This window comes from Hemicordylus capensis, chromosome 1, assembly GCF_027244095.1.
Source record: "Hemicordylus capensis ecotype Gifberg chromosome 1, rHemCap1.1.pri, whole genome shotgun sequence".
Taxonomy (NCBI): Eukaryota; Metazoa; Chordata; class Lepidosauria; order Squamata; family Cordylidae; genus Hemicordylus; species Hemicordylus capensis.
In genome coordinates this window covers 386,591,657-386,616,860 of record NC_069657.1, presented here as the reverse complement: position 1 = coordinate 386,616,860, position 25,204 = coordinate 386,591,657, and the positions used below count along the sequence as shown (strand labels likewise).

The window sequence follows — 25,204 nt, the reverse complement described above, 5'->3', positions numbered from 1 at the left end:
AAACAAATGATGTTGACCACCAGGTGCAACTGTTAAGTAAACCTGGTGTTTGTATATTGTTTATAATTTATGTACCACATTTGAATTGTGCAAAATGTATATCCTGTGTTGAATCACTACGTTTGTTCAACACTTCGTTGAAACAGTATAGTAAAAAGTTGCAGGAGTTCCACCTACAGTACTACATGAGGCTCACATACAATGCTTCATGCTTTCACCCCAATCTTGCAGACATTATTTGTTAAAAGATCAGCTCAAGAAGCTGACTTACTGCAGCCCCTTGTTTTTTAGAAGCCCACTCCTCCCCCTACAGCTTCAAGACAGATAATCAAGGGGGAAACTGGTCAGAGGATCTGGAACTGGGCCAAGCTTCCTCTCATTCCCCTACTTCTTGGGCTTGTTCATTTAACTCCCAGCACTAGAAATGTACATTAGCTAGCACCGGAGCTTGAGCAATATCCATGGAAATTTAAAGGTACTTGGAGCTGTGCCAGCTCTCCTAGGCTACGCCTAAACCACGCACAATCAAGTGTGCACACACCAATCTTACACAAGGAGTCTTTTTTTTTTTTAAAAGGCCCGGGCAAATAAGCAGAGAGAAAGGCAGGTAACAATGAGAACCATAACATACAAACCAAAGCACGCTTCTTTCTCCCTTAACACCAGCAGTCATGCGTATTATGTTAAATGAATTTTCATGCTCAGCATGTCTGCTGTGTGCATTAAGTAGGTACAGAACCATTGTACTCTATCTCCACTTGAACACATAGCAGAATAATGATATACATGCATCACACAAAGAAGCCATTCGTGCTTCAGAAATAAGGAAGGAAGGCCCTCCCTTCTGATGGGATGGCATTTACTCCCTTAGATCAACAGCTAACGGTTCAAATGAATATTGATTGATAGAGAATAGTGCCAGCTGTAATTTTCAGTATAACACTTTCTTTTCCAGCACTCAGAACTTTCTGAAATGTTCGTCGCTAAGTGTGAAATTGTCCATGCTTGCTCTCTGCCGGGAAATGAATATTTCTGGCAAGTAGTAGAAAATCCCATTAGTTGTTTTGTAAGCCGGGGGAGGGGGTGGTATTTCCACTTCTTTAAAAAATGAAGTTCATATCCTAAAAATACACCAACAGTAGTACAGACTACTCAAACATGAGTCAAATTGCAGCTCAAATTTAGTAGGCTTTCTAAATTAATGACCCCCATCTCCCAATGCATTGTTGTATGGGGGACTGGGTGGTAGCATTGCCCAGGGATACCTCATGGTTTTGGCTTGTGTTGAGAGCAAGCTCCAAGAGCATCAGTATATGCTGCATATATTAAGAGCACTTACCCAGTGTGAAGTGTCATGCAAAGAAGCTTGTTTGCAGGGGGGGTGGGGATTTAAAAAAGGAGGGCCATCCATGAGACCTAGTGTGGCATCTATTCCATAGGGACATGGAATAACTGTGTTCTTCTAGCAAATTTGTGCTGACAAATTAATGTAACAAATGTAGTGTACTTTAGTGCACATGGGTGAGTTAAAAAGATTTTCAGAAGTTTTCAATACTGCTTTAGTCACTGTTGTATAAACCTTTTCTTGTGCTACAGCAGCCAAAATGCTGTAATAGTTTAGGATGCCCAGAAGTTATTAGTTGTAATGTACTCCCTGTAGGAGCATGTGCAAACCCCTTTTCCTCCCCAACTCACACCAGCCACATTGTTTAAGAACATCTGCATTAATCATTGCCAATGCCCTAATTTTTGTAATCCTATGTCTCTTTTATAGTTACATCCCAGAAGCCTCCATCCAAAACACCCAGCACACTTTGTCTTACGTTTTCTTTTGGCTTCCTTTGCATTAAATGCATTTGCTAAGGTCTCAGGGCATGGTCTGAAGGGACAAGACACAGCAACCTTGTGGGAGCCAAGCAGGTCTAGGTCTATCTAATCAATGCCTGGATGAAAAGCCACCTGGGATGCACATGGGCACTATAAAATGTGGTGCACACACTGAAACCAAGGAGAGATACAAAGCAATAGAATTATGACTGTGGTGTGAAAGACATACGTGATATTTGACCATTTCAGTGAGTCAATGAATTTCTGTGAGATTACTGAAGAGAAACTGGACAGCAATACTCTTTTGCTATGAGATAAAACTAGAAACACTGTGGAATACTGAAAACACTAGAAACAATGTTAAATATAGCCATTTTTATGTTTGATAATTAACATCTGACTTCCTCAGGTCACTTCAGGTTAAAAAAAAGGGATAACAACCTGTTAATCTTTTAAGAGTTCTAATCCATTTTGATCATTTATAGTTTAAGATAATTTTATTTTTAAAATGACAGAAATTTGAGGTAAATGTTTAATGTCAACTACTATTTTAGTCTGAGTCTTTTTGCCAAGCAAGAAGAGAATCTGTTCCCCCCCCCCCATCATATCATTGCCTTGTGCTTCTTTCTATTGCAAGTTCTGTTAAAAACCATTGCATGCATGTATATGTCTCCTAAAGTAGCTTATCAGCTTATTTGCCTTCATAGGCTAATAAGACTATGAAGTCCTTTACTCTTAACTCAGTCTTACAAATCCTACATTAAGAGATGTTTTAAATCACACAACTGCAAGGAAAGGTACAGGTTCGGCACCTATTTGTGAATACTGTTTAACATCTAGTCTCACTGGAAAATGCATCATGAGGTACAGAACCACTACTAACAATATGCAATTAATTATGTGTTGTATATTAACCTGGTTTTCGTGAATCTCTCAGATGCTAACCTACAATGCAACTTATTCTGACATTTTTTTATTTTGAATATGGTACCTTCAGTCAGCTTGTGAAAATTCCTACAATGCAAACTTAAAACTCCTGTGATTTGAAAAACTATTAATCTGGGCTATTTTGCTCATCCTTCTTCCAATTCTGGACTTTTCAAGATTTGCCTTCACAGTTTCAAACTAGTCTCTGAAACCATGGGGGACAGCACATTACTTAAAAAAAGAAAAGAAGAAGAAGTAGTGGTGGGTGGGGAGAAAATGGAAGCTGGATTTTTCGCTGCTAGCCCAGAATATTGAGACTGGATTTTAGAAGTAAATATGAAAGAAGTGTAGAAGCAGAAAAACAGGTTGCTCACCTGTAACTAATGATCTAGTAGTGATCCATTGCCACCTTCCTTAAGTGGCACAGCAGGGAAATGCTTGACTAACAAGCAGAAGGTTGCCAGTTCGAATCCCCGCTGGTACGATATTGGGTAGCATCAGGAAGAGGCAATGGTAAACCCCTCCTGTATTCTATCAAAGGAAACCACCGGGCTCTGTGGGTGCCAGGAGTCAAAATTGACTTGACAGCACACTTTACCTTTAGTGATCCATTGATATCTATTAGAATGGGATTCTGCGCCTACGCGGAAGCCACTCGGTGTGGAGTGCCACATCTCCTTTTCAGCACTTGTGCCCTGCCCCACATAACTACGTGGCTATTTAAGGCAGGAGGAGTGCAAGCACCTCAGTTCTTTGAAGACCGCCAGAACTACACTGTACAAGCAGGAGAGTTCCTGGAGAATACTAGCCCACTACTGCAGAGGGGAGGTTGGGAGGGTCTAATAGATATCAATGGATCACTACCAGATCATTAGTTACAAGTGAACAACCTGTTTATCTGGATCGTTATCTGTTGAATTCATTAGAATGGGTGTTTAGTTAACTCCTTTAGGAGGAGGGAGCAGTAGTAGAATCACCGTAACACCCTTTTTCGGACACTTCTCCCAAAATTCGCCTCTGCCGCAGAGCGCAAGTCGATGGCCTAATGTTTTATGAAGGGCACCTCAGAAGACCATGTTGCTGCTCTGAAAATATCCTTGAACAAAATGCACAACAGGTGAGCCGCCGAGGTACCATATACCCTGGTTGAGTGCGCTTTTAGAAATTTTGGAGGCTGCACTTGTTGTAGCTTGTAAGTCAGTAGGATGAGTCCCACTAGCCTCTGTCTAGATAGTGCTTGACCTTGAGATCTGCCTTTATAACAAATGAACCACTTCTTTGTTTTGCTTCCTTAGGAAGAACAGAACATCTTTTGACATCTAAGGAGTGCAAGGCTGTCTCGAGAGCTGAATTTGGAGAGCTGAAGAAGGTAGCTAGTACTATATCTTGATTTATGTGAAAGTTTGTCACAATTTTTGGTAGGAAGGAAGGGTCAGGACATAGTAAGACCTTATCCTTATAGAAACGTGTAAAAGGCATATCCATTCTCAACGCAGTCAGCTTGCTTGTGGGCAGTTGTAATAGCCACTAAGAAGGCTGTTTTTAACAAGACACGTTTCAGGTCAAAAGGTAGTTCTGTCAGGGCCAAAAGAACCAAAGAGATACTCCATGGCTCTAGAGGTTGCTTAATCGGAGGATATAGGTTGGAGAGACCAAAAAACATTTGCAACTGGGGAGGGAGAAAACTATTTTTCCATCTCAGCCTGGGTGTTTTGCCAAGATAGCTCCTAAGTGAAGTTTAATGGAGACATTAGAAAAGTCTGATGGTTTTAACGAGGTCAGATATAGTAGGACCTCGCACACTGAAGCCTTAGACATCCAGACACCTTGAGAAACCTCATAAGCCGTGAAGTGCTTCCACTTATTTGAGTAGTTCCTTCTGGTGGAAGGCTTCTTTTGGTTTAACATAATCTTGTTCAGAAGCTTTTCCTCCATGCTATTAACTTTAGAGTGGGTACTTCTGGGTGAAATACCCACCTGCTATCACTAGTTAGAAGATCCAGGTATGAAGGAAGTTTCCTGTATATGTGTTTTGATAGTCTGAGTAAATGCAGAAACCATGGGTGGCAAGGCCACCGTGGAGTGACGAGAATGCCCATTGCCTGGATGGCTAGTAGATGGGCCACCACCCTGCCTATCAACAGTAGGGGAGGATACATGTACAACAGATGTTGAGACAAGTCCAACTGGAACACATTCCCCAACGATTGAGGGTTGTGACCTGCCCTCATGCAGAACTTCCTGGATTTCGCATTGAGAGCTGTTGCGAATAAGTCTATTTGGGGGTACCCCCACACTATGAATATTGGTAGCAGGTACTTGTTGCTTAGCTCCCACTCGTGTCGCTCGTCTCTTGTGAATGAGCAACTGAGATTGTCCGCTAGAACATTCTCTGACCCTTTCATGTGAATTGCCACAGTGATGCTGTTCCTGATGTACCAATGCCATATTTGCATACTCAATGCACACAACGATCTGGACACCGTCCTCTCCCCCTCCCCCCCACCTGTTTATGTAGGTTATCACCATTGTATTGTCCAGTTGTACTTGAACTGTCCTGCCCTTGAGCATCAGCAGAAAAGCCTTCATGGCAGGGAATACTGCCATTAGCTCTAGGAAATATATATGGAATTGTCTTTGTTGACAACTCCACTGTCCATGAACTACATTGCCATTGTAGTGAACCCCCATCCCAACATGGAGGTGTCGGTCGTCACCCAAACCATGGGGGATTGCTGTTGAAAAGGGACTTCCTGCAAAAGGTTTTCTACTTGAGTCCACCAGGCCAAGGACTGAATGATCTGTTGCAGAACCAGCAATTTCTTCTGCTGGGGATCCACATTCAGGTGGAAGCTAGATAAGAACCACAACTGGAAGAGAACATCTTCGTCACCATGAGGCCCACTACCTGCTAAGATCATCTGGAGAGGTTCGCCTGCGGCTGCCGCCAACTCACTTATCTGGCGGCTATTCGGGAACGGGCCTTCTCCGTTGCAGCCCCTGGACTTTGGAATGCGCTCCCTGTTGAAATAAGAGCCTCCCCATCTGGCAACTTTTAAAAAGGCACTGAAGACACATTTATTCACCCAGGCTTTTAATTAGATTTATAGTTTTAAAATTATTAATACTGGGTTTTAAATGTTTTTAATCTTTTAAATGATTTTGTTAATTGATATAATGTTTTAAATGATTTTAATTGTAAACTTGCCAGAGATGCCAGTTTTTGGCGGCATAGAAATATTTCAAATAAATAAATACATAAATAAAAATAGCAGTTTCAGATTTTTAGATGTGTGTGGGAAACCGTTGTTTTGTAAGAAGCCATCAAGCCTAGGAGGCGTTGGATCTGTTTCGCACGCTGCAGTGGATTGGAGTGGAACTGACATACCAGTTCTGTTATGGGCTGGAATCAGTCCTGAGGTAAGTAAGTTCTGCCTTTCCTTGTTTCCAGGACAGCCCCTATGTATGAGATTGTTTTCACAGCACTGAGAAGTAACTTCTTCAAGTTGACTTCTATTCCAAGGTCCTAGAGGAGATGCAATAAGTACTGTATTTGATAATTTAACTCTTCTTTTGATGCCAGTAGCAGTCATCTAGTTAAGGGTAAATCGCCATCCCCGTGGTCCGCAGGTGTGCCACCATCATGGCCATGCATTTTGTAAATACCTGAGGGGCAGTGCAAAAGCCAAATGGTAGAACCTGATACTGATAAATTGTTGTCCCTACTGTAAATCTTAGATATTTCTAATAGGCAGACCTGATCCCTATGTGGAAATAAGGATCTCAGAGGTCTAACATTGCAAGACAGCACTCCTGATGTAAAAGTGGCAGGATGTCCTGCAACGTTGTCATTCAATACTTTTTTACATGTACGAATAGGCCTTAGTCCCCCATCTCTTTGGGGGATCTGAAAATAGCGGGAGTAGAATCCCTCCAGCATCTGTGCCCATCGCACTGGGATGATAGCACTTTGTCCAGCACTTTGTCCAGCAGCTCCTGGACTTCCTTCAGCAGGGCCGGAGTCGCCCTTGTGAAGCATAAACCTGAAAAGTCGGACGTGTTTTGAACTCTATTGCGTAGCTGGATGAGACTATCTTTAACACCCGCTGATCTGATGTTATGTGAGCCATTTTTGATGCCCTGAGCCATTTTTGGAAGGACGGTATATAAATCACATACATACATACATACATGAATAAGGTGTCATGCTTGGGCATGGCTTGCCAATCTGGTGATGTTGTTGGCTGTTGGTGTTAAGTGAGCCTGACTGATGTTGTAGGCTGTCTCTTTCTGCACTACATTGTTGGGGTAGGCTGTTGTTAGTCGAGTTGGAGAGTGATGGGCTGCTGTAGCCCTCAAGGATGCTTTTTAGGGGCATCCCCCTTGGTATTATGCTGGCCCTGATTGTTCTTATTCTTGGGCTGGTAATATTTTTATTATATGGCTGGTAGGATTTTTTAAAATCACGGCATTCTTGTTGCCTGCAGCCAGAGCATGGCCTATTATATGACTTTGCTTTTGCCGTATAAGAAGTGGAGGAAGCAGAAGTAAAAGTTTTGGCACTATATTTTGCCTTTTTAAACTTCTCCGTGGTTGTATCAGTCTGTTCAGAGAGCAGGCCTTTCCCATCAAATGGGAGACCCCTCAATTTTGTCCTTTGTATCAACTTGAAGAAACGCAGAGCGAAACCATGCATGTCGCCTTAGGGTGACGGAAGTACTCTTTGCTCTTGATTCTGATTCCGCCAAGTATTTTGTGGTACTGAGCTGTTGCCTGGTAACTTCTGCTGATTTTAGCAGCACTGTCTTAAAGCGGGCTTTAAACTCTGAGGAGAGAGTGTCCAATTCTTGCCCTAAATTCTCACAAAGGCAGTAATTATATTTTGCTGTGCATGCTGAATAGTTGTCAATCTTGACAGATAAACATGATGTTGAATATACTTTTCTGCCTAACACATCCAACTTCCGGTCCTCTTTGTTGGTAGGAGTAGTATGGCATCTACCTGACCTTGCAGAAGTTGTGCAGTCTATAACAAGGGAGATCTATCTATCTATCTATCTAATTTGTACACCGCCCCAAACTTTTGTATCTGGGCGGGTAACAATAGCATAAAACAAGTTAAAAACATATACAAAAAACTTAAAATAATTTAACAATTTAAAAATAAACCAGAGATTAAAACCTAAAAAATAATAATTAGGAAGTCAAGAAAGCTTGGGCAAAAAGATGGGTTTTGAGGTGTTTTTTGAAAATTGCCAGAGATGTAGAGGATCATATCTCAGCAGGAAGCGCATTCCACAATCTCGGGGCAGCGACCGAGAAGGCCCGTCTCTGTGTAGCCACCAAACGAGTTGGCGGTAACTGGAGACGGACCTCCTCAGATTACCTCAATGGGTAGTGTGGCTCATAGTGAAGAAGACACTCTCTTAGCTACCCAGAGCTTAAGCCATTTAGGGCTTTATAAGTTATAACTAGCACTTTGTATTTTGTTCGGAAACCTATTGGCAGCCAGTGTAGCTCCATCAACAAAGGAGTAACGTGGTCTCTCTGAGATGACCTAGAGACCAATCTGGCTGCGGCATTCTGAACCAACTGAAGTTTCCAGACTACGTACAATGGCAGCCCCACGTAGAATGCATTACAGAAGTCAAGTCTGGAGGTTACCAACAAATGTACCACTGTGTTGAGGTCACTGATCTCAAGAAACAGGCGCAGCTGGCGTATCAGCCGGAGCTGATAGAAAGCACCCCTTGCCACCGCCTCAACCTGAGAAACCAGGGAAAGGTGTGAATCCAGAAGTACTCCCAGACTGCGAACCTGTTCTGTTTGGAGAAGTGTGACCTCATCTAGAACAGGTAGATAGAGATTGTCTCTAGAGTTCTGACCCCGCAGAATCAGTACCTCTGTCTTATCTGGATTCAGCTTCAGTTTATTCTCCTTCACCCAGCCCATTATTGCTACCAGGCAGGCATTCAGAGAGTATATGCCAGCTCCTGAAGAAGTTGACATGGAGAAGTAGATCTGGGTGTCAGCAGCGTACTGGTAACACCCAGCTCCAAATCCCCTGATGATCTCAGGCACTGGGTCCTTCAATAAGTAGATATTTTCCTGTTCCTGCACTCTGTAAAGTCCCTCAATCTTTTAGAAGTTGGGGTTGAAGTATGTGGCACTCCCAGAGCACACTGTGCTGCTCTGGAGATCACTGGCAACAGAGGCAAAACAAGGACTTAGCCATAAAATTATGTACTGAGTCATCCACATTGGCTAACTGGCACTTAATGTCCAAGCCCAGTGCCTCAGCCATATCTTTAAGATGAACATGATAGGCTTTCATTTTCTCAGTTGGGTAAACTGATGTGTTGGTGAAGCCACATCAGGAGAGAGCTCTGGATTGATAGTTTCTGTAGACTTCAGACTCAAAATCTGAAGAACTGTGGTGACTTTCGTTCAGAAGCAACCGGAGAGGAGAGAGGCTGTTGATCTGTTGGAGCTGACTGAGTAGCAGTGGGCATCATTGGTTCCCAAGGATCTGTTTGAATAGCTACTGATTGAAGTTGGAACCCTTTAGTCTGAGTCTGTTTTGTAGCTAAAACAGGTTCAAGCTGGTGGTAAGATCGAAGATGTTTCAATTGTTAAATTAGTTGTCAGAACCGGTAAAGTTTGAGTTGTTGTCCCTGTCATCAACACCAGGGCATAGTGGCATCGCCACCGGCCACAGTACACACAGGAAGTGCTTGACTATAAGGCTTTGTTAGGGGGTTCCGTTTATGTAATTCAGAAATTTTCCATGGTCTATGTTCCTCATAATCATAAGCTAGACCTGGAGAAGACTGGCCAAACGATACAGTATGAGAGGGAGTGAAACCACAGGTTTGTCACTCATGCAGTCAAAGTTTCCAGCTGTGCAGCAGTCAACATGCAAGATGGGGTAGAAACAGGCTCTGCTGGCGGTAGGTGAGTTCCTCTTTCCGCAGATTGAGGGAAACCCCTGAAGTGAGGGGGTTGTAGCAGAAGAGTTAGCATTGATAACAGTGACTGGGCTGTATCAGGATCCAGTGTAGTTGATCTGTTCTGATTTTCATCCTCTTCTATTTTGAATGAAATCGGCACTCAACATTGAGGTGGAATAGCATCTCCTATTACTGGCGTATTTAAAGTTGAAATTGGTACATTGGTTCTTGGCGTCTACAGGAATCTTATTGGCACTGGCACTGGGGACAAGGAGATCAAGCTTGGCATTGGAGGTGGTTTTGATGTCTACGGTTGGAGAGATATTGGTGTCAAAGGTCTCTGAGTCAAGGGTAGATGCATTGATACCAAGGGCACAATATGCTGTCTTGATGTTGAAGTGGAGGTCAGCAAGACACTTGTCAATGGGGTTCTCGATATCGATGCCAGTACAGAATGATCTTGTGTCAATGCCTTCGGTGCAGAATCCTTTGGTATCGATGGCTTCGATGCCAACACAAACACTACCTCTTGCGCCAATGAAGGGGATGGGGTAGCATTCCATGTCAAGGGTTTTTTTCTTTTTCTTGTCAGGCACTGACGTGTCTGCCACTCTATCTCCATGCCGCTTTGGTTTCTGCGGAGACGTAAACTTCGATGTTGAGAGTTTAGATTGGGATTTTACCTCAGGCCTCGAACTAACTTCTCTGGATGACTGTGCCCCTTCCTTAGACGGACCTGGGGGGACTTAAAATATTGTTGTAGAGAGCTGCCCTTAGACGAAGTTCTCTGTTTTGGCGGGTTTGTTTAGAGAATGACGGGCAGACTTTATAAGTGGAGGTAACGTGCGCCTCCCCCAAACAAAGTAAACATAAGTCATGCCCATCTTCTGAGGGTAATTTCGAGTTACATTTTTGAGAGCATTTGAAAGTCTTTTTCTCTGTTCTTTTTTCTGAGCATTTGGGGAGGTCCATTGTTGTTATCCATGCTCCATTAATCAAAATGATTCATGATAGGTTGGTGCCAAAATAATAACAATAAAAAACTGGAATTCAAAAGAGAGTTTCAGGGTTCTTCCTAAGGAGTTTCTCAGATAAGTTTTTGTACATCCCTGAGATATCTGGAGAGTTGTTTATAAAATATTTTTTCAGCACCTTTGGGTTCAATTCTTGTTTTTCCAGTATTCATGCATTCATGAATATCTCAGACCTGCCAGTCCACCAAAAGGTCACAATTCTCAACAGTGTTAAATCAGGTTATTTATAACTCATGACTATAAATAAGAGAGGCTTTTGTATAAAACATTAAAAAGTTTTTAAAAAACATAGCACTCACTTATGTACTAGACAGCCAGAGTTTGGGGCAGAAGTATACATGGGCAAATCTAGCTTTTAAAACGTACAGAAAACAGAAACATGTGTTTCACCCACAAGCTGTCACACTTTCACTCTCCTCTATACATATGTTTGTAAAATCTTGATTTAATACTCTAATCTATTTTTGAATGCTTATTTTTTTTTAATTAAAAAATCTTATTTGTTTGTTATTTCTCTGTGTAAAACGCCCTGAACCATTTTTGGGAGGGTGGTATAGAAATTGAATTAATAATAATAATAATAATAATAATAATAATAATAATAACAAGAAGAAGAAGAAGAAGAAGAAGAAGAAGAAGAAGAAGAAGAAGAAGGAGGTGGTAATTGCTGAGAATTAATTCCTTCAGGTATATGGCTTTACTTGCTAACTCCTGAGAGTTTACTTAGTTATCACTTAAAATGTGCTGAACAGTGTCTTAACTTGGAACAGTGAGCCATATTAACAGTACAAATGCAAAATGTGAAAATACAATCTGGGAAAGATAATTTTACAAATTAAACATATTTTCTCCCTCTTATACATTTGTCCATAAAATCTAAAATAAATATTAATCAAATCTAACAGACAACGCTACATCTGAAGGTTTAAAATAAGTTTCCAAAATGTTTGCAAGTAGAATGCATGTCACTAGTGCAGATCACAGGCTGCTTCTTCATGCTTGTTCTCCAAAAATTATAGTCAAAACCAATTGGCTGAACTGGGTTTTCAAGAGAAATCTCTAAGCTAAGAGCAATATTTGAACATTTGGAGATTTCCATTTAGATAATGATGTTAACAAGATGTGATTGGATGCAGCAGGAGTCTGGATTTCTGGTTCACATATGTGTGTTAGAAGAACAATCTCTTCATATAAAGTGGCTGTTCCTCATGCTAAGTCTACCTTAGCTTCTAATATCTCAAAAGAATGTGACAGTTCTTTGCATCACAGCCTGTTTTTCAGTGGTCTGCTATTAGAATTAGCATCTCCCTTCTCAGGATTCTCTAATTCTTTGGTCAAAACAAAATTTGTGTTTTTCAGGGGAGACTGCCTTGTATGTTTAACAGAGCAATCCTATGCCTGTTTGCTCAGAAACCACACTGTGTTCGATGGAGCTTATTTCCTAGTAACTGCATTTAGGATTGTAGCCTAAGGCTCTGAGGGATGGTTCACCCAATCAATCTAATGTCAATTAAACAAAACTGGAGATACCGGTCTCGTAAACACATCCATGGATCGTGTCATGTGAACTCAAGATTTTTCAGCAATCTCCAACCACCAACGCTCCTCAGTGTTTTTTAAAAACATCTTAAAACACACTTTTTAAGGAGGCTTTTTAATGTTCCATTATTATTGTTTTGTTATATCTGGTAGGTTCTTTCACTTTTTATAATTTTCAGTTTTAATTTGAACCTAATAATCATTGTGGTTTTTAATATGACAACTTAAAAAACATTAGTTAATTTTATTACTTTTATTGTATCTTGTCTCTATCTTATTGTTGTGAGCTGCCCCGAGCAGTAGTGCACTGGAGGGGCGGGGTATTAATAACAACAACAACAACAACAACAACAGGAAATTGCCCGAATACCAGAGGCACAAAAGATCAGCTGCTGATTGACAAAATGATTTTAGAAAATTGCAAGAGAAGAAAAACCAATCTAAGTGTTGCATGGATTGACTACAAGAAAGCCTTTGATTCATTGCCTCACACATGGATACTAAAATGTTTAGAAACAACTGGTGTCAGCAAAAACATTCAGATATTTATATAAAAAAGCAATGAGCATGTGGAGTACACAGTTAACAATCAATGGCAAGACACTTGGACAGGTTAGCATTAGAAAAGGCATTTTCCAAGGGGACTCACTATTCCCTCTGTTGTTTGTAATCGCCATGACCCCACTTTCACAAATACTAAACAAAACAGGCCTCGGATACCAAACATCTAAAACATCAAGTCAAATCAACCATCTGCTGTACATGGACGATCTGAAGTTGTATGGAAAGTCCCAGTCAGAAATCGAATCACTGCTAAACACTGTCCGTATATTCAGTAGCGATATAGCAATGGAGTTTGGACTAGACAAGTGTGCTGCATTAATAATGAACAGAGGGAAAATAAGAAAAACAGAAGGAATAGAACTGCCCAATGGAAGCAAGGTCAAGCACCTGGAAGAGAAAGAACCTTACAAAGACTTGGGCATTCTCCAGGCTGATAACATCGCACACACTGAAGTTAAAAGAAAAATGGGAAGTGAATACATCAGGAGCGTTAGAAAAATCCTCAAGTCCAAACTCAATGGCGGGAACACCATACAAGCCATAAACACCTGGGCTATACCTGTTATCAGAGACACTGCAGGAATAATAGACTGGACCCAGGCAGAGCTAGAGACGCTAGATCGTAAGACCAGGAAAATCATGACCATCAATCATACTCTGCACCCCCGCAGTGATGTAGATAGGCTATACCTCCCTCGCAGCTCAGGTGGAAGAGGAATGCTGCAAGTCCATCAAACAGTAGAGGAGAAAAAAGAGGCCTTGAAGAATATATCAAGGACAGTGAAGAAGATGCACTTCAAATGGTCAATAATGTGAAACTATTCAACACCAACGAAACGAAACAAAGCAGGCCTACAAGAAAGAACAAGTCAAGAACCGAGCAGAAAAATGGAAAAATAAGCCCCTGCATGGTCAATATTTGCACAATATAACTGGAAAATCAGACATCACCAAGACCTGGCAATGGCTTAAGAATAACAACTTGAAGAAAGAAACAGAGTGTCTAATATTGTCTGGCTGCACAAGAACAGGCACTAAGAACAAATGCAATAAGAGCAAAAGTAGAAAAATCCACCACAAACAGCAAGTGCCCGCCTTTATAAAGAAGCAGATGAAACCGTGGACCACCTAATCAGCTGTTGTAAAAAGATCACACAGACTGACTACAAACAAAGGCATGACAAAGTAGCAGGGATGATACACTGGAACATCTGCAAAAAATACAAGCTACCTGTAGCCAAACATTGGTGGGACCATAAAATTGAAAAAGTTGAAGAAAATGAAGATGTAAAAATATTATGGGACTTCCGACTACAAACAGACAAACATCTGCCACACAATACACCAGATATCACTGTAGTCGAGAAGAAAGAAAAACAAGTCAAAATAATCGACATAGCAATACCAAGGGATAGCAGAATAGAAGAAAAAGAAATAGAAAAAAATCACCAAATACAAAGATCTACAAATTGAAATTGAAAGGCTGTGGCAGAAAAAGACCAAAATAATCCCAGTGGTCATTGGCGCCCTGGGTGCAGTTCCAAAAGACCTTGAAGAGCACCTCAACACCATAGGGGCCACAGAAATCACCTTCAGACAATTACAAAAAGCAGCTTTACTGGGAACAGCCTATATTCTGCGACGATATCTATAACAACAGCAACAACATTGACAATAAAATTCTGGCATCCCAGGTCCTTGGGAAGGACTCGATGTCTGGATAAAACAAACCAGTCAATAACACCTGTCTGACTGTGTAAAATAAATAAATAATAATAATAATCTGATATAAAGACAAGATCTGTAATCTGAGATGTGAACTTGGCTTGTCAATGTCAGCTTAATGTGGGTTTGGTATGGCACCAATCTGAAATTGCTAAAAGATCATGAGTTCATATGACATACTTCATGGAAGTGCACACACTGCCAAGATTTCTGGTTTTCATTCAACTGGCATGTGACTGATTATGTGAGCCAGCCCTTAGATTCTATCTGTACATCTGTATATTTCAGAAAAGAGACTGTATATTTCAGAAAATTGGGATATTAAATATTTTTCTCCGGGAAGATTAAACATAATTTAGTTACTTCTAAACCACCTCCTTCCAAACTAAAAATAAATAAATAAATAAATAACAAAATGCAGAGTCAATATACTGCATACAGAATCATTACTGAGTATTACATTACTCAGTAAAAAATAAATAATTATGCCAATTCTCTTTTTTGTGGATGTCAGGCTGACTCCACAATAGCTGGTGAATGTAACAGTTTCTGAGAAGATGGAAATGGCTCACAAGTGTAAGTTGTAATAACTTTCATTTCCTGGGACAATAGATGTATATGGAAAGGAAATGTGGGTTGATTTGAATTAATGCCAATTACCCAATTCCATCATAAGACTGAGGGAAAACCCAGTAAAATTAGATAACTTGCTAGTATTGCTCATAATATATTACTGTAAACCCTTGGGCTCTGGGGACAAGACATCCAAAATATTAGTCACTGGGCTGGAGTGCTTTCTGTATGCAATGCCATATGTTTAAGATGTAGTGCTGTTGAGAGGTCATCAGTTGCATAAGTAATCATATATAAAAACTGACCATAAGTGTGTGAGTGTGTGTGCACATGTATGTATGAAAATAATAATAAATATATATATATATTATATTCATTTGAAACTTCCTTACATTTGACTACATTTCAGTGAATTATCCATGTCGTTTTTATTTTGACAGCTCTCTTTACAGCAGTAAAACAAAATGTGTGCATTGCAAATGGCAAGGATTCAAATTTCAGCTATGTTTATCCAAAATAGCACTGAACTGCTTCTGTACTTATGCTATACTGCCTACAGCCTTACGGAAGGGGAGACAGATGGGATGAATTTAGCAGGGAAACAGCTGGGGCTTGAAGAAGAGACAAGCAAAAGTTTTGCTATCAGGCTTCATTATGTATCAAGGTACCAGTAAAATGTGTATCCGTAAGGCAGCCAAAAAAGTGTGTGTCATTTGACTAGTGATAATTACCTTTTCTCAACAGCTGACAATGTTCTAAGTAGCATTAAATAGGTATAATAATTAAGCAATAAGACAAGGCAGGCAGTGCTTTGCTGGGGATTAATGCTTGCCTCGGGTGTGTTGCGAGGCATAAGGCTGAAGGGCGAGTAGTTTCAGCCGCCCGAGAAATGCAATAATCCCCCAGAAATGCACTGCCTAAAATGTTTCATTGCTATTTAAAAAATGGAACTGCAAAGAGGACAAAATGTTAGATATTTTAATATCCTGAGGATTTTGTTGACATGGGACTGACATTTTGACAGCCAATTCCATTCATACCCAGCCTTTTAAAGGCAATTTCACTTATGCCTCATTTCACAATTTTTAGTAGTTTTTTTGTAATGCTCAGTTATGATACATGTTGAAAATGTATGCATACTGGATTTGTCACAGTACACACTCACTATGGCAGAAACTACAATAGCTTTTAGGCCAGCAAGTGCAGTAGTTAGACCTATGTGCTTGTGAGAAAGCTTTGTGTTCTTTGGTTCAGTGGTTTCTCAATATTTCTCTTCTTCAAGACTGCCCATGTCCAATTTCATCCTGGAGGTGTTTTAACTCTTTGCACCAAAAAGATGCAATCACTGAAAAGACAGACAAAGTATTACTGATGCTTCAGAAATATTTCAAGAGCTGCTTGATTAAGTGCACAGCCACATGCTTTTAGTAATACTCATATGTATTTTGTGTTACAGCTTGGTCAAAGCAAAACTTCTCAAGGCCTGAGCAAACCCTAAGAAAAAACAACTGTGCTTGTACTTCCCCAGTGTTAAATAAAGCAATGTAAGAAATATTGCTTAGTGGGTGGAAACAACTTGTTTTGTTTCTCAGAAGAGTCAGACAGAGAAATCACATGGACTCACACAACTCTTTATGGTCCAGGGAATTTAGGAATTTTTTAATACCTAAATGGATACATCACCAGCATCATAACAACTAGTTAATGATACAGCCTCCAGCAGTAGCAGCAACAAAACAACAAGCAGTAGGTCACATAGCCCAACACAGATCCTGACCCAAGATGGATACAAGAACTACTGTGGACTGTGGAGGAGTGATCACAGAAAAATCCATGTCTCTCTTAGCAACTGGCCTGATTAGCTTAAGAAAGACTTGCCTCATACATTGAGGGCTACAGAATCATGGGGAGAAATAGCTTTAAAGGTATTTAGACAGCACTTTGTCCTCCCAGCAAGTGTGCAACTTATCAAATCATGGTTTAGGATCAGATTTGAAAAACAATAGATGGGGATATGTTATAGCAGCAAAGGCGAGGCGATTAAAATTGTGGGCAAGCTGTTTTCTTGTAAATATTAATGGTTGCTAGTTGCAAAAAACAACAACACAAAAACAAAAACCTGAGAGAAGCTGCCTAGAATTTAAAAAATAAATAAATGAGAACTTTATCCCTTCTGTGTTTCTATTATGTAGTGCTGCAGATATCCATAATGCATAACATTCATGTTCCTTACCAATGTAACTTCCATACAAGTCCCTGGTGTAAATAACATGGCTAGAGCAAGCATGGCATTTTGGAGTCTGGGTTTACAATTATTTAACACTTCTGCAACGATGCTTCATGCCAGTATTTAAAGGCATTTAAAATGCCTTTCAAGCTCTATATGTGGAAATGAAGATTTCAAAATGGCTCGAGTCTCGGAAAGCATCGCAACTCAAGCAAAACCAAAAGCAAATGTGGTACCACTTAAAGTACTTTGCCAAATGGGCTGGTAATTAGATTTTAGTACTACTCGGAGTTCATGTAAGGCCAGTAGAAAGAGCCCAATTATTGTTAAATACCCAGTGTGGGTATTTGCTACTGAACTGCTGTGCAGTTTCTGTCTCTGGCTGATACTTGCAAAACATCACACTGTGCATCGGAAATATCACAGGGATACCACACAGAAACTGAACTTTAAACACACAGATGCATCCACAATATGGAATGAAGAAAATGAGACAGATGTAGGTAGCCAGGTATTTAAATACTCACTATTTAAAGAAAAACTACATCACCAGAAACCTGTTTTAGAAGTATTAAATAGGGTCCCCATTCTGACTAAGTGCATGCACTTAAAATAAAAATGCACTTAATAGAATGCACTTAAAATAAAGCCAGGATATTATCTATGACAACTTTTATGCTCATGGGTCATTTTGGGGGAGCTTCTGAACCAGATGCCTATTTTGGGATATACCATGCTGTTCCTGCTATCTAGCATTACGTAAATAAGTTTCTTCCACAAGTGTGCTAGCATTATGTTGCACTTGCTCAGTCCTTTGATCTTAGATTAGCAGCTTAATGCTTTCTTTAAGACACAACACACTAAATGTTTAGGTCATGCAAAGCGATTTGGTAATGAATTTTCTGCTTAGCCGAGACAAATACACTTAGGAAAGAAAGAAAAAGTGTGTGGCCTAAGCAGAATGTAATATGGTTTTCATTATGCACTTATAACACAGTCATTCAAGTGTCCTATTCTCATAACCATAGGGTGCTCATAGTGGCACCACATTTTAAAAGATCTTGAGGAATCTGAAGGATAGTGCTTACTTGCAACGTTAAAGGTAGAACATAAATCATTTCATGAGTCACACTGCGATTCAGTTACAAAAATAATATTTATCATTATTTACTTGGCAAAATAATCATGTTTGCCAAGTAAAATATTACAAAACTGAAATAAAAATGTTCTTACAATAAGCATGCACTGATCCAATAAATTGATTTGCATGACCAATACATTTGCACTGACACCTCAAAGGCATTCTGAAAATTCAGAAGATAGGCACACCATGGAAACTGTAAGCAATGTATTTCATACCACTAATGCTGTCTCCTTGTTCAACATACTTCTTGGGCAATTCATATTGAGTCACAGAATATTTCAGGTCTTGTATTGTTTAACACATCAGGGATGTTATTCAGACCTTTGGTGCAGTGGTGAATGAATGGAGAGCTGCACTCCTGCAAAGGGCCCTTGTGCAATCAGAACTCTCCTTCCATACACAGAATGAACCTCTGCTGACAGCTTGGCAAAGGTCAGGATGCTGCTCCCAATGTTTTTATAGTTGGGAGTGAATCTTAATTAATAAATGAACATTTTATGTAAGTAATACTTAACACCGAAGCACAGACATATTAAATAGACAACTGGTATAGAAAATAAAATAATATGATACAGCAAGGCATATTAAAAATCCACTTCCTGTTCTTGTTCATTTGCACTGTATTTAAACAACTAAACATACTGCCTGACATTCTCCACAGCCTTCAGAGGGTGGAGCAAGAGCTCTGCCCTTATAAGACGTGCTAAACTAACTGCCCTCCATAAGCCCTGCTCACTGGTGGAAATATGTCCCTGAGGGCTGTGCAGCCCTCCAGGACATATCTCGACAAGCAATTAGGGCTTTTTTGAGAGGGGAGAGAAGCGAAAATCACATTCCAATTCCTGTTGGGATATGCACAAACCGTTGGACAGATGGTTTTGGTGGTGGCGGCGGGGGTTACCTTTAAGGAGCAGGTAGGGTGCCCTTACCCCGCTTCCATGTTGCTCCTGCCGGCACTGCCTCCAAAACTGCTGGCACAGGGCTGTTGTATACCTCAGTGTAAAAACGGAAGTGCCCGACACACGCTCCTTAAAGGTAACCCCCCCCCCAGTCGCCGAACCATCTGTCCAACAGTTTGTGCATATAGAACAGGGTTTATGGAGGGCAGTTAGTTTACCACTTCTGGTCCAAATGCCAGACCTCCGTACTGATCTGGTGGTCTGGAAAAGGACCGCTGAACCGGTTTGTGCACATCCCTAATTCTTGTGTGCACGTCTGGAGGCAGCTAGTTTAACCGCTCCTTAAAAGGGTGGAGCTACACCCTCCTATGGCTAAAGAGCATGTCAGTCATTAAGTAAAAGCTGTTTCCCCCCAGTACCTTAAAAAAAATTGACTGAACCATGTCCCAAGGTTTTAAAAATGAATGCCAATCAGAAGGAAAAAGTACTGATTTATGTCTGAAGAGATGTCCAGAATAAATAATATTTCTACATTATGTTAACTCATGTTATTTGCACAAATAATAAACTAGTTGCAATCATTTACCCATTTACAATGATTTCACCCGACTGGATTAAACAGGTCACTCCAATAATTAAAGTTCAATTTCAGATCATTTTGCCATATCAGCTATCCACATGGAAGGAGAGAGGGAAGAAAAGAGAGAGAAATCAGGCCGTTCCCTTGGGTGAAGTGCTTTTTAAAAAATCACAAAAAATCTCGCATGTTTTGCTAGAGAGATAGCTTTCCAGAAATGCTGTGCTTCCCTAAAATGTCTGAAGGGAAGACCACTCCAGGTACTTGGCTGCTAACACATCCCAGCAGCATGGCACACAGTTAGGATTTGACACATCGAGTCTTTATAAATCCAACATCTATGAATTCAGACAAGTTTCCTTCTTATTTATAGTAACAGGCAAGTAAAGATTTCTGCCGTCTTGTTACACAGATGGCTGTAACTTTTTTTTTTTTAAATTGTTAACTTACAGCCACTGATGCCTGAGGAATAGACATACATCTGCCCCAAACTGCCAATCATCTAGGCTTTTCCTTTGAACTACACTAGAAAAAATTGCTTAAGTAGGTGTTAAAAGCCCATTTTAAAATGCAAAATATTAATCATGCAGCAGGTGAAAAAAAGCACAAACTGTAACATTTCACATTTGGAAAATTATTAGTTAGTGCAATTGAACAAGCAAATATGGGAAGGAAGAGAACTGTGAACATGGAACGAGGACTTTTGGAAGTGAGCAAGAATTACTCCACTAAAGAAAACCAAATAAAAATGTAGGAGCAGCATTTTTCTAAGGGGAAAAAATCCTACAAAATGGTTGTTGTGAGGTTGTTGTGAAGACTGGGTAGCATCCTGAGCACAAGGTACCTTCCCCACCCTCTCCTCCTTACTGAAGCTCCCTGACCCCTGGAAAACTTGAGGTATTCAATTCCCACTGTGGGATTGAGGACCTTGAAAAAAGGCATCGGACTGTAGTGTGAGGAGGATACCTAGAAATCATGAGAGAAACGGCTAGAAGAGGCATTGCTCCATTTGTAGTTTCCAAATATTTCCCCTCACCCTGGAGTATCCCCTATGCCATATCCTGCTGTTCCTGGAGGATTACTCACACTTAGCCCAGGCTTTTCACAGGAATTCAGGAGCTTAATTAGGGAAGGTGTTTTGCACCACTGCAAGTTATGCCGATGCAACACTCTGAATTCTAAATGATATCCAGTGCTCCCAAGTTGAATGTTTTACCTGTCCTTAGGAAACTGAATCAAATACAATCTTTAAAACAATTTAATAACACAACCATAAGAAATTAAGGGCAATGACTCACATTTCAGAGAATGCCGGTTTAAGTGCACCATTTGCCTATTGAAAATGAAGTGAGATACAATTGGATTTGTATGTATTATTTATTATTATTATTTTTACATTTTATATCCTGCTCTTCCTCCAAGGAGCCCAGAGCAGTGTACTACATACTTAGGTTTCTCCTCACAACAACCCTGTGAAGTAGATTAAGCTGAGAGAGAGGTGACTGGCCCAGAGTCACCCAGCAAGTATCATGGCTGAATGGGGATTTGAACTCGGGTCTCCCCAGTCCTAGTCCGGCACTCTAACCACTACACCACTAGGGATGTGCACGGACCATGGAGACGCGGTCCGACGCTGGGGGAGTGTTGCTTTAAGGGCGGGGGGGTTGTACTTACCCCTCCTGCTGCTTTCCCGCCTCCGGTGGTCCAGTTCTAAGCAGAATTTTCGGGGCGGCAGCAGTTCTCCCTGCCACCCTTGCCTCCTTGTTGTTTGCCAAATGCAGAAGTAACTCCCGCACGTGCGTGACGCATGCGGCGGTCGGCGCATGCGCAGGAGTTACTTCTGCATTTGGCAAACAACAAGGGGGCGGCAGCGGCAGGGAGGACCGCTGCTACCCCGAAGATTTTGCTTAAAACTGGAGCGCTGGAGGGGGAAAAGCAGCAGGAGGGATAAGTACAACCCCCCTGCTCTTAAAGCAACCCCCCCCCGCGCGACGGTCTGTTGGACCACCAGACCAGCAAACCGGTTCGCAGGCCTCCAACATGGCCTGCGAACCAGTTCATGCACATCCCTATACACCACGCTGGCTCCATGTAGACACATTCTCCATACTGTCTTTCCACAGATTAATGGAGTACGTAAGGCTGTAGTCATAAGTAAAGGGAAACTGTGCCATTGATTCAGTGTTGACTACTGGCAACCACAGAGAGCCCTGTGGTTGTCTTTGGTAGAATACAGGAGGGGTTTACCATTGCCTCCTCCCGCGCAGTATGAGATGATGCTTTTCTGCATCTTCTTATATCGCTGCTGCCCGATTTAGGTGTTTCCCATAGTCTGGGAAACATACCAGTGGGGATTTGAACCGGCAACCTCTGACTTGCTAATCAAGTCATTTCTCCGCTGTACCATTAGGTGACTTTGCAGTCATAAGTACTAGGGAGTAAATTCCACAGAACTCAGTGAGATTTGCAGACAGAGGCTGGATGGCCACCTGTCAGGGATGCTGTAGCGATTTCGTACCCTGAGTAGTGGGTTGAACTAGAGGATCTCCAAGTTCCCTTCCAATTATAAAATGTGATGATTGAGCTATAAACATGTTAGGACAGCACTGACATATAGACAGATAGATAGATAAATATTGATATATACATAGACACTATCTCAAAATCAGTGGCTGACATCTTAATGACTGAAGCACTGGTGCTCTCTGAGATGTGCTGGTGCTACAGATGGGATCAACTGACTGAGTACTGGCACTTTTGTGAGGGGACAATGGATTTTGATAACTTCCCCTTTGCCCAGAAGCCTTTTGTATCACCCAAAAATATGTTCCTGAGAGTTGTACAGCTCCTCCGCACTGGACGTTGACCATTGTTTTTCTCTATACCATAGTCTTTAAAGGTGTCACAGACTCCTTTTTGTTTTGTTGAAGACTAATATAGCTACACCTATGGAATTCCTCCTTCCTATTCCACATCCTGCTAGCAAGCAACTGAAATGTCAGTTGGCAACTCTCAGGGAGCCAGATTTGACAGGCTACCACTTGCCAATGTTAGTATTTAACTGGTCAAGTTGTGTTCATTATTTTATCTTGAAAGGAATCTGAAGACAAACAAGACATGTGTGTGCTTCATAGTAATTTTGAACCGGTTCATATGCAAGTAAACATGTGAAGTAGTCCATCCATTCTCAGGGATGTTACCAATGAGGAAACAACATCTGACCTAACATGTTCCTGGTCACAGCTACTGCTTCTTGGCATTGAACACAGCAGCACATTTTTCAGCCAATAAAGCAGAAGCTATTTCCAGGGACCCATCAAGCCAGACAGTGCTCCTCCATGCAGCTGTGTCCGGCTGCTTCACATACATAGAGAAGTTTAGTCATGTCTGGACTGGTCCACAGTAAATATCAAGAAAATTATCCTTACAACCACCTTACAAGGTTTAACACCCTGAACTGTATAGACTTTGGTTATATTAAATACTTGCTCCTGGAATACTTGCATTTTCTGATGCTTGGGAATCTTACATTCATCCTTACAATTTTACTGTGATAACCATACAGTTTAGAACTTACTCTCTCTGGGTATCTCCCCCACCACCACTCATTTTCCTTTATACATTTTTTTAAAACTTCTGAAAACACTTTTGTATGCTATGTAGAGATCCACACTTGATTCAGTTTTAATGTATTCTTCTTTCCTCACAAATTCCTTCTTTTTTAAAAGAAAAGAAAGAAACCAAATACAGTGACACATTTTTAAAAAGTACATCATGTTTGATATATTTTGTAAAACACCTTAAAGCACCACCTGACAGGGTACACTATCTCTACTCAGTCATTAATCAGGGTGGTATTCCATGGGTGGGGACACTGGTCATCTCCCCATTGTCATGGTCAGATCACCATCTGGTTAAGATAGAACTCACAGCCAAGACCCACCTCTGCAGGAGTAAAGGATCTATGCGACTGGGCCACCTGAGGATGTTATTGGATCCAAGAGGATTCCAAGAAGCCTTGTTGGGGTTTAGGGTTGGCTCTGCTAGCAATGCTCTGGTGCAAACATGGAAATGGACTCACTAGAGCAGTAGACACAATCGCTCCTAAGCATCCTTTCTGACTTGCTTTAAAGATAGCCCCGTGGTATTCGGATGAACTATGGGAGCTGAAGCAGTGAGGAAGATGACTAGAACACAAGTGGAGGAAGACAAGTCTGGTCGGACACAAATCTGATTGGGCAGAACACAGAGCACATTTGAAGATTTATGCTCTGGCAAAGAAGCAGTTCTTTTCTGCCCATATTGCTTCCACACATTCATGTCCAGCATTCATGTCCTGCTGAGTTATCTAGGGTTGTGAGAGGGCTATGTACCCCTCCCCCTTTAATTTAAACTTGTAACCACTGGTCACTTACTGTGACATTTTTAACGGCTTTTTTGAAGATAAAATATCTCATATTTGGGCCGAGCTGGATTCCACAGTTACTGCAGAGTCTACTGTGGAGGTGCTTCTCTGAGGGATGACAGGATGCCTCCTTGTCTTATGGAGGCTATTATTAAAACACTTTTGAAGAAAACTGCACTGGATCCCTCTGAATTAGCTAATTACAGATCTTTTTCTAACCTTCCATGGTTGGGCATGGTGATTGAGCGGGTGGTGGCTTCTCAGCTCCAGGTTTGGATGATGCAGATTATCTAGACGTATTTCAAACTGGCCTTCGTGTGGGCTATGGGGTTGAAACTGCCTTGGCCAGCCTGATGGATGATCTCCAACTGGCTATCGAAAGAGGAAGTATGACTCTGCTGATCCTTTTGGATTTCTCTGCAGCTTTTGATACCATCGACCATGGTATTTGACCCCAAATGGGTTACACAGTTTGCCCTATCTGCAATGTGGCTTTGGTAGGATAGGAGGCATCTCTGCAATGGTTCAGAATGGAACATTAACCAAGAGACCATGTCCTGACATGACACCAGAATCCTCTGAAGCTTCACCAAGTTCATCAGGCTGTATCTATTGCTGCAATGAACCAGATATCCCTAGGATCTCACCTTATCTCTGCACAGAGAGGAATCTCCTGATTCACAGAGAACTGTCACTTCCAGGCAATCTATACTATATATTGCTAAAGACTGAGGGAACTCTTTTCCCAATTGATGATGAAACTGTGCTTCCTCAGGCAAAAGATGGTCTTGGCCATGTCTGATTCTGCTTGCT

At 41.1% G+C, this 25,204-nt stretch overlaps 2 protein-coding genes across 13 annotated transcripts in view; one reads left to right on the top strand and one right to left on the bottom strand.

The window, feature by feature from the left end:
- The window catches only part of AKT3 (AKT serine/threonine kinase 3), a 357,028-nt gene extending 352,960 nt beyond the window's left edge, over positions 1 to 4,068 (top strand). The window contains exon 14 of the mRNA XM_053301809.1: positions 4,050 to 4,068. Coding sequence (XP_053157784.1) covers positions 4,050 to 4,051 — 2 coding nt within the window. The 3' untranslated portion in view covers positions 4,052 to 4,068. The remainder of the gene's footprint in view (positions 1 to 4,049) is intronic.
- The window catches only part of SDCCAG8 (SHH signaling and ciliogenesis regulator SDCCAG8), a 231,402-nt gene that overhangs the window by 31,722 nt on the left and 174,476 nt on the right, over positions 1 to 25,204 (bottom strand). The window contains exons 17-19 of one of the 12 annotated variants that reach the window (XR_008317478.1): positions 21,285 to 21,319; positions 19,996 to 20,079; positions 16,020 to 16,484 (exon numbers count right to left, since the gene is read on the bottom strand). The exons of 9 other annotated variants lie outside the window; for them this stretch is intronic. Coding sequence is in view for 2 of the 3 variants with exons in the window: in XM_053301680.1 (XP_053157655.1) it covers positions 16,417 to 16,484; positions 21,285 to 21,319 (103 nt within the window). In the remaining variant the exon portion in view is untranslated. Of the gene's footprint in view, positions 1 to 16,019; positions 16,485 to 19,995; positions 20,080 to 21,284; positions 21,320 to 25,204 lie in introns of those variants that run through there. 2 more of the 12 variants (XM_053301680.1, XM_053301670.1) reach the window with 2 other exon arrangements.